Genomic DNA, 13,425 nt, shown 5'->3' with positions numbered 1-13,425 from the left:
AGAGCTACTGTTCTGTACACAATACATATTGTGTCAGGATGTATGGTGTCATACATACATATATAAAAATATATAATTAGGGTCGTGAGGAGACCGTCTGCTCACGCTATGAAATGAGATTTTAACACTATTTTAAAATGTCAGTATTTTCTTTACAGGGGGGTTGATTTTAACAGAGAGCTGCGGTGGTGCTGCAGGTGTCTTTGCATAGTACAGGGAGAGCCACTGTCCTGCATGTTTTAGGTTTCTCCCTACCCTAACACACTGAGTCCAACAATAATCAAACTGTGACGAGCACCAGCTGCTTGATAACGAGCAAATCATTAGAATCAGGTGTGTTGGAGCAGAGAGAAACCTAAAACATGCAGGGCAGTGGCTCTCTAGGACCGGAATTGCCTACCCCTGGTATAGTGCTCGTGCTAGCTGCGGTGTAACTACTACTAATAGTACTCACGGAGGTAAAGCGCGCAAGCTCACTGCTTACACATTGTTCCTGTCATTCTGAAGACAAGTAGCTTTGGGTAGGACACATGCGTAGTAAAATCTGGTCTGCACTATCATAGAAAGAACAGTTCCACTGCGCATGTGCGATACCCCCAAAGCACTGCTATATTTTATTGGTGTCCTTGCCTCTTTCCATAGCCTTGGCCTCTTACACCCCCAAGAAAAACCCTCTGGTTCTACGCGGCCCAATTGACCAAGAAAATGATGATTGTCGCAGAAAAGCAACAAGTTTGCACGTATGATTCAATAAAAGACATGAATTATTGTGCTATTAAGAAAGAGCAGCTGACCTTGTCATCAGGACGAAAGGGATTTCCCCGGCCTCCGACTCCTCCTGAGATACTGAAACCCAGTTCTGGATTCTTCTCCACCTTCACACGGATCTGAAACACACCCACAGACTTTCATTAGTCACGCGTTCACAGTCGTTCACTCTTACTTACACAATTTTTCAGACATTGATCTTGAAAAACCACAGCAGGAGGTTAGGTTATTTTATTTTTAGACTGGCTCGCTGTGATGTGTGTGAAAATTCTGGTGAATGAACGAGAATATCGACTTTATTACAGACAAAACATTGCATAGAATACATTACACATAAAAGCACAATAATCAGGATTTATCAATAATAGAAATTGAAAAGATAATGTCTCCACAGCTGGTGTTAGTGGTGTGTAGTACTAAACCTTACTTATTATTAATTTTTTAACCGGCAAACACATTTATACATGAGACATTTCACTTACACAACACCGTCTAGTCGTCTTGAGTCATATTCTCATAGCATCATTGTAAGTTTCTCGACGTGACTTATCACTGAAATGCACCTTTATCTCTCTTGCACATTAAAATCCACATAGCATATTGTAATATAGTGTTTTATCTGCGATACTGTACTTTTATTTTATTGTTGTTCATATTTTGTATTTTATCTTATTTTTAGTACTTCTGATTGTTCTGTACCGCTGCTACGATGACCTCATTTCCCCTCGGGGATAAATAAAGTTATCCATCTACCTATCTACTCTGTAAGCTTGCCTTTCTGTAGTTTGCAGTATAACCAGACATCTTCGCATTTGTTCATGGACTAAACTTGCAGAAGAGAATGTTTAGCTTGTGCGTGTCTAATCTTATCGTACATCACACAACATTAACTCTAAATATCTTTGACATCTGTCATTTGTTCCGTTTTTACCTTATCACAGAAACTAAGATTATTATCAGGCTATTTAGAGTCAGGAAGGGAAGTGACTACGCGTATTTCCTAAGTAAGATAAGATTGATACTACATTCCTATAGATGTGTTAAATATGAAGCTGTAGCCAGTAGGTGGTTAGCTTAGCATAAAGACTGGAGAGGAAACAGCTATCCTGGCACTGCCTACCTACTAGCATCTCTAAAGGTTAAATATTGTTGTTTCCTTCCTTGTTACCAGTCTATATGCTACGCTCACCAGCTCCTGCCCATATTTAACGGACACATTTGGGAGAGTATTGATCCTCTCACCCAACGTCCGCGTGTCAAACTACTCTTTTGATCAAACTTCAGCCGTGCACTAAATCCTCATAATCAAACAAATTTTTTAGCACTCCCACTGTCCATCCGTATCGTGCCAAAACAGGTTTTACGGGTAAAGTCTAGTTCGTTGGACCAGTGTGAGTGCAACCGCAGCACGCCTAGCTGCAGCCAGCTTGCCGTCCACGGCCCGTTTGGGAGAGGTGGGCTTTTGTAGAGCACGTGCGCACGTGTACGAGCGCGAGCGTATGCACGTGTACCAGCACGAGGCCACCGCGGTTCTGACGTCATTTTATGTGCGCCTGGTCGGACATAGAAAAAAGAAGGAGGGACCATGCACGGACATTTAAAACAATGGCGGTGAAAGGTTCACGTTGGTGTGATGTGGAGGTGGAGTGTTTACTGCAGATTTGGTCGATGAAAAGATTCAAAAACAGTCGACAAGACGCACAAAAACTCTGAGGTCTATGAAAAGATTTGTAAACAAAGCCACGCATCGCGATGACGTCATCAATGCGTGTGACAAGTTACAGCGTGATGACGTATGGACAGGCAAGAGGCATTCGCCGAGGCCCAGGTAGTGTGAGTACAAACGGGCCTGGGCAGTGGGAGGAGGGACAAGTACCCTAAAGCACGGGGCACGGTACGGACGGACAGTGTGAGTGCGCCCCAAGTCATTTCACACGAACCCCATCCTTCACCTCTTGCTGCAGTGAGTCCTGAGGGACGCGTGGGGCCCCCTGGGGCTGATGGGAGACTTTGAGCATCAGGTAATCGATGAGCTGCTCTCTTGAAGGATGGCGGGCCATGGGCGCCTGGCTCACCTGAGGACGAACAGAAGGGCCCATCTGACCGTTCATCAAAGGCACCTTGGGAACAAAAAGACTCATGTTACTCATGTCACATTTTTGCTCTGCGTCTAAAAAGTCTGTATGCATTAAACCTACTTTTCTGTGGGGGTCCATGGTGAAGCTTTGCTGCCCTTGGGGAAACACGTCATCCTGAAAGGGAAGGAAGTGATTACCATTAACATTGTGCCCGAACCTCGCTCCGCTGAAACTCATTTACAACGAGGGATAATAGACCGCACAGACGATTATACTGACAGGGACATTTGTCATGTCTGGTAATGACATTAGGGCAGTGATGTGTTGCTTTAGAAGGAGGTGAAAGTAGTGTTAGCTTACTGGAGATGAAGTGGATCTTAAATGTTAAGTGTGAACGGGGTTACACAACACTCTCAGACATCTTTAGCCTTTTTCTCCCTCTAGAGATTCTAATGCCCACTTTCTAAATCACTTACACACACACGCGCACACACACACAAACACACACACCTCTAACCACTTACCTTTTGCAAACACAGTTTTCATCCCCACACACAAACTGAGAGGTTTTGAAGTGATTCTGAAGTTGAAGTGAAGATGATAAATGAGCAAAATAAGGATTTAAAGTGCAGTTAAAAGGAGAAGACAATCACGGTGGCTCTGATGCATTACAATCACAGGGCTGTGAGTGTGGCAGGGTGGAGGGGTAATGCACACCAGGATGATGATTATGATTTAAAAGCACCTGGCAGGTTTAAAATGGGGTGTTTTTGTACCATGTATGATATTAAATATCTCTTTAACTTGGACTCAAGTGAAAGTAGGCTTTGTTTATGAGGAAACCAACCTGGAAAGGCTTCATTTCCTCAAACAAGCATTATACACCACAGCTTAAGGTGACACTTTTTCCAGCTGGATTCGGAGAAAATACCAGCCTGCTGTAAATTTGTGACTAGAAAAACAAATCTGCCTTTGCACAATATTTATGTGGTAGAATGAGATGTGGTAGACAATATTAAAGGGAAACTTTTATATTTTCCAACCCTGTGCTGTGCATTCGTGTCCAAGTGACAAATAGGAACAATTTTTGAAACCGGTCCAGTATTGAGCGAGAGCGCTGCAGCCGTGAAGTGGACCGTTATTAATAAAACCGTTTGTTTACCGGGTAAGCCCCACTGAGATTACAAAATCTCTTTTCCTGGCCAAGACGGCAGCAGAACAAAGTAGTTTCATGAAAAAACAAAAACATTAAAAAGCACATGAAACAAACACACATATACTGCGATGTAATTTTGAGACATTTAATAGCGGTCCACTAAAAGTGCTTGTTTTTGCCACTGAAAGGCTCCGATTGTTACTGTAAGTGTGACAACATTGTGGTAAGATGGAGAAGTTGCCTTTATCCTGCGAAGCGTTGGTGTGTAGCTACTGATGCATGTCAACAGAGTAACTTTAGCTAATAACATCAGCCCGTGTCTGCCCGCGTCTGTCCTCTGTGGCTGGCAGTAGTCATCGGGATCAAAATGGTCACCGCAGACTTGATGGTTTGTCTCAGGATCTAATTTGTAGCACAATTAGCCACAACTTCAGCCTGTTGGTATCCAACAAAAGTTGACGAAAGCTGTGTGAAGTGTTGCACGGCAATTTGAAAACGTGCGAACCATTGTTTTTATTGGAACTCTTTCAGATACAAACTCTCCCCGGCACTCGTCTCTACAACTCATTCCACCGTTGTCTCACGAGTTCTCAGAACGAGACTTGACTCCAAAATGTCGTCTTAGAATAACCATCTGAGCCGGTCAGTGGCAACAACAAGCACTTTCAGTGAACGTAAATTGATGGTGTGTAAATGCACCGTAGGATTAGATTGCGGACTGGTTCGCCGCTGCTGGACGGCCGCGCTTGCGCTCAATACTGGATCATTTTCAGAATATTATCCTCAGTCACTTGGGAAAGTAGGGTTCAGGTTGAAAAATACTCAAGTACCCCTTTAATTATGCCACACACACCCTTTATGCTTTGTGAGAAAGAAAAAAAAACTAAAGTAGCCTTAATGACTTCAGTCAGATGTCAGTAAAGCAGTAAAGCCACAGCACAAATTGGATGATGGTACAACAAACAAGCAGGCCCCTTTTAAACAAGTCAAACTGCATTGCGCTAAGAGGAGCTACACAACTTACTATGATCCATCCATTTTTCACTGAGGGAAGACAGTCACATGCATTGGAAAGGGTCTGTGGTCGTGTGAAATCAGACGTTAGGAGAGACATTACACTTTCACTTGCCTACCAAAAGGACAAGTGAAAGGTTCTAAGGGTCAGTGATTGCTTCTCAACGTCGAGGAGAGAAGGAAACATTTCTCATCCTCTAAAAAGGATGTGAAACTAGCAGGAACTGGAAGCCCTGGCTTAGCATGAGCTGCAGGAGCTAACTTCAAGTTCACAGTACTCACACAGAGGCCCAGAGCTCCGTAGGGCTGTCCGTCCCTGGCGCTAAACACCAGAGACCCATGGCTGGCATGCATATCCCTACAGCTGCCGTAGTGAGACCAGCTCAGCGGAGCGTTATTGGAATTATAGGAGCGAGACAGCGCGTTCTGAACAGAGGGAGGACACGGAACGACCAGAACCAAGCGACATGTCAGCCGAGGCCATGCAATCCCCCAAATGAGTGATGACATAAAAGACACAACAAAAAGGTTTACGGCATAAACAGGAGAACATGCAGTGAATCAGAAATACTGTGTATACAGCTCGGTTAGTAGGCTTTGGTAAACTTCAGACCAAAAAGTAAATTCGCCCCAATATCCCGAATAGTATCAAGACAGACACGTTTAGTTGTATTTGCCGAGGCTTTGAGCCACCCCATTAAACAGGCATGGCTTCTGAAAGCTGGTTCCATTTGGGATGAAGTTGGTAAAGTACCTGGATTTGTTTACCTTCACGGCCACCGAATCCCTCATCAAATTTCTCACTCACAATATTTCTTAGAGCTCGTTTGCCTCTTTCTCACACTACAGGAGTAATATTGTTATTGTTATGAGCTGTGATCCAGAATCAGGGTTATTAAATGACTCCACTCCAATGATGAACAATATAGTCACACAACTTTGTTGCTCACGCACGTGTCAGGGTTAAACTCAAAATTGTGACCTGCTCGCTCTCCATTATCCTTACTGAAGTACTGTTGAAACAAGGTGTACCCCACACTTGTAACAAATTTCACTTTTCAACCGAATTGAAGCTGGTTTTGACGTCTTTTACACTAAAAATCACCAAATCGGTGCTTCATGGCATTAATTAAATATTAATGTTTGGTATTATTATACATTTATTTTCCTGGAAGCAGATGCCTCAAAGCCTGGGCAAACACACAAAACTACATGCAAAGCTAAGGGCGAGTTTGAAGTCATGTCTTTTTGTAAATTGGTGAAACAACCCTTTAAAATAGGCTCAAGAAAGGCTCCACATATTTTCTTCTTTATGACATGATGTTGTGATGATCTTGGTACTATTAAAGTAATTTGAGCTAATGTAAGAGCATCAAGTTTCTTTAGGGATGATTGCATTCATACTAAGTGTGGTCTACACATCATAGGTTAACCACAACAAAAACAAACACCAATTCCACCCTGCACTTTTTACCTTCTCCAATTTCTTGGCCTCGATGTGCCGCATCACCTGGTCTCTCCAGTCAGCTGGCACCCTTCCTCCTCCTGACATCTGTCCAGGCCCATCCAGCAGCGAGTGCTCAGACTTCACCCTGGCGTTGGGCCTCTTGCTGGGGCTGCTTTGCTGGTAGTTGAAATCGCTGACAGACATGGTCCTCTCCGGAAGCTCGTGGGGCTGCGGCCTGGCGCACTGAGGCCTGGAAGCTCCGGGTACGTCAATGCTGTAAGTGCGAGCTGAGAGGGGTCTCTGCATGGCCTGGCTCATCGCAAGCGGCCCCCTGGCGAGAGTGTGAATGTCCCTGTACGTCATGTACTCTCCGTCAGGTATCTGTATGCGCCTCGGGTCACCAATGGAGGCTGTGGAGGCCGTGCTGCTTTGCCTCTGCAGAGTGCTGCTTCTAACTTGGCCTCCGGTAGAATGAAGTCTCTCCTTAGCCCACATGTCCCCAGAGGGTTTGGTAGCCATGGGAGGCCCCCTCTGCTGGGGCTGCAGAGGGTATGGAGGTGCTTGATTACGGTTGGAGTAGTTGGTATTGGCTAATGAGTGTGGAGGAGGAGGGAAGTAGCCTTGATGCTCTGGAGGCATGGGCGTCCTCTGGGTCCAGAGGCCCTCTTTGGGCAGGGCACTGCTTGTGTATTGTATATTGTACTGAGGAGGAGGGATGCCCATGGCCATGCTGGAGGAGACTGGATACCTGCTGGTGCTGGCAGGGGGCTTAGAGGAGGACAGCAGGTCTGAGGAAGATGCAGAGGAGCTGGGGTAGATCTGGAGACTCTGGTCATTGAGTAACTGACTGGCTGACTTGCTTCGGACTATGCTCTGGCCCTGAGCTCCTGGACCTGGGCCGACTCCTGCCATCCTTGTCATTCCCGCTGTGTCATAGGAGTCGTCATCCCCATCAAAGGAGTATAGCTTAAAACCTCCTGTTTCTATGTTGCTGACACTGTGAGACTTCATCACCTGCGGGGGATGGCTCCTTTTATCTGGAGACAGCTCCTCCGTGCTGCGAGACAGAGACATGTCACTGCTGGCTGTCACGCCTGTCGAGGACACATGCAAAGCAGATGTCTCTACTCTCATCGCTTGGCTTTTGTTCCCCAGACTATTGATGCAGTCACTGACCTGCTGGTTTCCATTCAGAAAATGCTCCATGTTGTCATTGCTAAAACCCTGCTTGCTGTCCAAGTCCTCCTGAGTTACTGAACCATTCTTGGTTTTGTCCACCTCATCCAGCTGAAGCATGTTGTCGGTCGGCAACTTGGACACGTTCATATTGATCTGGTCCCACTTGGTGTAGGTTTCTTCCATGCCGTTGTTAATTCCCTTCTCAATGAAGGCCAGCCTGGCTTCCATGGACAGGTCATAGACGCCCATTTTCTCAGGTGGGGTTTTCAAAAGGGCCTGAAGGGACGTTTCAGAGCCGTTCCCATTGTGGAGGAGAGGGCCGGTGTCTTTAGGCTGGTTCATATTCTCGTCCTCTTGCCTAGAACACAGAATACGGACGCACATTAGGTTTTGCAATAACGTCACAAGGACATTTGGACTCTATGTTAAAAGGTTGAAGAATGATACAAACCGGCTTTTTGGTAGGAAGGGCATCTTTGCCTCTCTCTCGGGGGTGCACAGAGAGTTGTCCTGGCTGCTGTCTGTCGTCAGAGACACTGAGTCAGACATGCGTGATGGCGACGAACAGTTACTGTTGTTCTGGTTGCTGTTGGCCACGGTGTCATCCAGCAGAGAGTCTGCGTCGTCTGTCGATCAGAACATCAGTTAGCGCGCTGTGTATAGACACTGTCACTTTAAATATCTGAAATCCCCTCAAACAAAACTTTTACCTTTTTTGTCCTTACTTAAAGTCACTACTTTAGGCTGGTTGATGGAGATCTCAATAAGAGGGGGTCTCATCTCTGCGATCTTCATCTCCTCCTCCTCATCAGACAGCTCTTCAGAATCCTGACAGACAAAATGAATCATTTTTCTTCAAGCTGCATTTTTCAGTTGAAACTTTGTGTCGTTCTTTTTTGTGAAATTATGGAGGACTGAACAGAAAGTACCTCCAGTGTGTCCTCATGGTTCATCATAGAGCCCCCTGAAGATTTAAGAGGGACTCTCTGAGAGCTGTAAGACTCTGAGGTCTCCTTCGATTCTGGGGCAGAGTTCTGCGTAAATGTGTTGGTAGATACTTGGGGCTCCATGTCTGATGCCATGCCATTAGGATAGGGGGCCTCTATCACCTGCACCAAACAATATAGATCTTCAGTGATTTATTGAAAATGGTCCTTCTCTTGCATGTGGAGTATGCAGTTTGTGAAAGGGAAACCAAGATATCTTTAAAAGAAAAACATATAATCTAGCTGCAGCTGACCTTAACTCCCACATCCTGCACTCCAATGTGGTTCCTCTCAATTGGTTTTGCGTCTTTCCCCGACTCATCACTGGACTCGTCCTCCTTCAGCCTGTGAGCCACAGACTGGGCTGTCTTCACCATGTTCTTCAGCTCGTCTGGGTACGGTGTAGGGTAGCGCTTCAGGTTTCCCTCCTGGAAGAGGACAAATATGCACAAACTTATGGTTAATAGTCCCATGATTGTTTTAAAAGGAGCAGGACTAGGAGAGGAGAGTATTGAATGGGGTGGATTCATTATTGTAGTTGATAAGTAATGTAATTAATCTTTAATAATGATATTTTGGTTTGAGCCACAACATTTGCTTGAAACTGTTGTAGAAACTGAGACATGAGGCACATTTACCTACACCAAGGTGAAGGTTGTTGCCAATTGAATACTTTCAGTGTGGTGAACCATGTCACCACAGTCATTTTTCTATTCCCCCAATTATGTGAACACCTGTGTGACACTTACCCTTGGGGGTGTTTCTCTCTCGTCCTTGTCCTCATCACACTCAAAGGCCACCTGAGCTCGGTGCTTGCGCTGTTCCTCCCACAGAGCTGGATTGAAGCTCTCAGAGTCAGAGTTGGGAATATCTAAAAAGATAAGGGAAAAAGCAGGAGACAGGACGAAGTGTCAGTTTTTAATTGAGGCACTGAAAGTCAGCCCCATTGTGTTCAATTCATACAAGTCTGACTTTGACCACAAGGTGGCGCAAAGACTACACGAGGCTTGCCAATAAACTGAAGGAGCCCAGGCACCTGAAATTCAGAAGTTAACCCCTTACACTCAAACCAAGAAGAGACATAAATACTGTATTTGATGTTGGCTCAGAATTAACTACAATAGTTGAGAACAGACGCTATCGAGAACTCTACACAATAACACACCAACCAGAGCAGAGTGTGAACCCACAGTGCATGACATGAGTCACCTGGTGTGTGGACGCACTATCAACAAGTTGTAAAACATAGTTATTGCAGTCAGGTCCTGACTTATTCCAGCTTCTCAGGAAGACACGAGGAAACAGATGAAGCTCCCTTTTTTTGGGGGGGGGGGAGAAATCCCAGTAGATAACTGTGGAAAACGTCATGAAGCAGATGGCTGGGAGATATCAAATGGAGGGAAAACCTACGTAGAGAAACTCTCTGGCGGTGCACCACATCACTGACTCACGGCCATTTCAGTAGCTCAAGCGCGTCGTTCTTGAACCTCTAATTACTCTAAGCTAAGATGCAACAGGGCCAGCACAAGATGTCTGGTGTAATAGGAAACCAAACCAAACGAACAGATGCTTGACAAGAAGCAGAAGACTAGGGTTTGTTCTGCAGCATTGGTCTCAGGTAACGAGGTCCCTCATAAAATATGTATAATACAGGAATCCTTGCAGGCCACCGATAAGACTGCTACGATAGAGGTGTTAGTGGTAGTCATGGAGAGAGAATTATACATCAAAATACATTTACTCTACTTGAAAATGGGATTTGGTCACCTACAGAGTGATAAACAAGCTTCAGTGTTTATTTTCTAGCCCTGCTGCGAAGAACTGATTGGTGACAAAAGGTTGGAAACATTCAGTATCTCTTTTATGTCCTCTCATAATTGGTCTTGTTGAACGCACAGTACTCACAGTCCTCAGTCCTGGTTTGCTGGGGGAACATGTAGTTGGTCAGCACAGTTTTGTGTGTCTCTGGATCCTCCTCTTTCTGGAGAGGGATCAGGGGCTTTGACTGTAGAGACAAAAGAAGGAGAAATTTAATGTGCGACCTGCAATCAACCGTGCTTTGTCAGTGTTGGCGTTCTCTGTGCCTCGCTTTGGCATGCCGAGTGAACTGGGCTGCAACAGCAGTACTTGAAAACACTTAAATCCAGTCTGTCGGGAAATAACCCAAGTTGCCGTCATTATGAAATTAATGTTGTCAAATTTCCACATTTCTTTCCAGCTGAGTTTCTTCCTGTAATCTTCTCCAAAGCCACTGGCCTCACTTTGACTGAGACATTACTTAAGCACCTCTGGGTGACTCGTCCTGTCAACCATCCCTTGATGAAGCTAACTTGAGCTCCATCCATGTCCCCTAGGCCCCATCACCACTGTTGCACCTGCCAAACAGTATCTGCTGTGTCTCAGTGCTGCTGTATCTGTTGGACTGCCTCTCCGGAGTTTCATTACGGCCCTGCTCACACAACAGGTGCTGCAACTCATATTTATATAAATGTAGCACCTTTTCAGTGTTTTACAAGTCAATAAACATAAAAGCATCAATAAAAGACCCGTATGATTCCAGACTCCACTACAAAATGTCTTCAGGAGCACTGTTTTGTTTCTTGGTCCACAGAGCCCTGGTCATAAGACACTGGGAGTCCTGTCTCTATAGTTTCCTGTTAAGAATAGAGTCTGACGATAAAATCAGCCGCGTCGATGTAACAGTTGATAATTATCTCATTACAGATATGTCGTATCGGCGTATAGATGAGCCGATAAATGGCAAATGGCAAAATGTCATTCCCCCTACATTCTTTTGATTAAAATTGTTAAACAAAAAACAGATGTAAGGGGGAAAATACCAAAAATGTACATTATATTAGGGGTTCAGATCATTATCTGATTGTTTAAACTCTTAAATACAACAGAAACAAAGCCAACAGAAGTTCTTTAGGCTCTAGTCAGTCCTGAAAGAGGAAGCAGGAAGTCCATATAGGTGGGGGTTGCCATGACATGGAGTGATTCATGTTATCCAGGTCAGGACACTTGGATGATTGTTTAAACTCTTAAATATCAATATTGTCACCTGACCTTCCTTATCCGGTAATTGCCCGTTTTTGACATTTAAATATCTCCGGTGAAATTAATTCCCTCTCAGGTGCACGCTGTACTGCTGTGAAAGAGCATGAGACGTAAAATTACATGAGCCAGCACAAGGTTATGGTTATTTTGTCATTTGTTTCTATTTTGTTTTAGTAAAGGCCCATTAGCAAACATTTGTTTAATTTCAAGTCGGCAGCAGCTCGCCGTGCTGTGATGAGCCAGATGGCCGCCACAGTTTCATAATGAACTGTAAATATTTTTACACTTCTTAACAGGTGGGGTCTCTGCTGTCTGCCCCGGGGGAATCAATTTGACGAGTCATGCCGTTGCGCTGCTAGGTCGGCACGGGCTGTGGGTTTTACAGCACCCCTTGCCCCAGACCTGGTCGCTTCCAGGGCTGTGGACTTAATGCTTGCTGCACACTCTCTCCCTGTCAATCAGTTGTTTACAAGATTAATAAACACACATCCTACTGCCTTAAAAGTCCTTCATCTACCTGGCCTTATTCAAAAATGCATGAAGTTAAGCACTAGACTGATTACGGAGAAGTGTAAACGAGAAGAAAACTCTTTAATTTGATTCTGCATTTAACAGGCAGCTAACCCGATGCTAGGGCAGATCTACAGCATTCTCCAATAGCTGCACTTTTGTGAACAGAGACTTAAAATAGTCCATCTAAGATGAGACAAAAAGGATAAATAATTGATTAATTGATTTAAGAATGCGGTGAGTAAACTACTTCATAATAGAATATTTATAAGCCTCACAAAGCAAACCCACTGAATCAATATGCTCCTGCAGCATCTTCTCCGACGTTACTTAGCGCACATTGAAACTCCTCTGCTGAGCTTGAATGCAAGTAGTTCAAAAATGTCCCATACTAAGCTAAACTGCTGTCACAAAGTGGGACTAGAAGCCACTTCCTGACACAGGAGCTGAACACAAACGTTTCCACCTCTGACAGGCGTATCTTGTGTTCTGTCGAGGGCCGTGTTAAACGTTCAAACTTTTAGTGACACAGCTTCTCTGGTAACCTTGATCTCTCTACATCTGCTTTACTTCCAACTAGTTGCTGCTGCCTTTTCTCACAAACTGTCAATCAGAGCGGTGTCAGACTACTTTGCAGGGTTTTTGACAGGCTTATCTAGATTACCATGCTGTTGTCTTTAAACAAGTATTACTCTAAGGATAACATTTTCCAGCATTCATAACTTTAAAAATGTGTGAGTTGACGGTAACACTGAGTCTGACCTGCATTGCCACATTTAGATCAAATGTCCTGGAAGTGGTTTACTGAATTTTGAATGCGATTCCCTGGGAGCAACTTGACCTTGCTGGATTAATTTACAGCTGGATGTAATGGCGAGTCATGCAACCCTGCACCTCTCTATAGAATGAAACCCTTTATACATAAAACATGTGATCTTACCTGATTTTCCGACAGCCACATTGCAGTCATCTGGTTGAGTTTAGTAAAACTGTAGGGAAGGTTCCTCAGCCTGAAGTGGAACAAAAAAAAAAAAAACACACAGGAGCTCAGTCATTTTGCGCCAACGACCTGATGCATCTGTAGAGGTACAAAAACCTCTCTCTAATTCATTGTGTTAGGATGATCTAATGCTTGCGGGCCCAATAGAAAGTTAGGCTGAAGCCATATGTCGGTGCTGTGGGGTCCAAAGTTATTCAGTGTATATGGTACAGATCACCAGACATGGA

At 44.6% G+C, this 13,425-nt stretch overlaps 1 protein-coding gene across 2 annotated transcripts in view; it reads right to left on the bottom strand.

The window, feature by feature from the left end:
- erbin (erbb2 interacting protein) overlaps positions 1-13,425 on the bottom strand; it is a 59,084-nt gene that overhangs the window by 3,890 nt on the left and 41,769 nt on the right. Inside the window, exons 14-24 of one of the 2 annotated variants that reach the window (XM_083930485.1) lie at positions 13,139-13,208; positions 10,534-10,633; positions 9,378-9,499; positions 8,883-9,056; positions 8,572-8,751; positions 8,353-8,470; positions 8,094-8,268; positions 6,491-8,000; positions 2,967-3,020; positions 2,721-2,888; positions 795-887 (exon numbers count right to left, since the gene is read on the bottom strand). In XM_083930485.1, the coding sequence (XP_083786611.1) occupies positions 795-887; positions 2,721-2,888; positions 2,967-3,020; positions 6,491-8,000; positions 8,094-8,268; positions 8,353-8,470; positions 8,572-8,751; positions 8,883-9,056; positions 9,378-9,499; positions 10,534-10,633; positions 13,139-13,208 (2,764 nt within the window). The remainder of the gene's footprint in view (positions 1-794; positions 888-2,720; positions 2,889-2,966; positions 3,021-6,490; positions 8,001-8,093; positions 8,269-8,352; positions 8,471-8,571; positions 8,752-8,882; positions 9,057-9,377; positions 9,500-10,533; positions 10,634-13,138; positions 13,209-13,425) is intronic. The other variant, XM_083930486.1, reaches the window with a different exon arrangement.

The sequence above is a fragment of the Echiichthys vipera genome (assembly GCF_963691815.1).
Source record: "Echiichthys vipera genome assembly, chromosome: 16".
NCBI lineage: Eukaryota > Metazoa > Chordata > Actinopteri > Perciformes > Trachinidae > Echiichthys > Echiichthys vipera.
The sequence above is the reverse complement of the archived record's forward strand: the minus strand, read 5'-3'. Positions and strand labels throughout refer to the sequence as shown.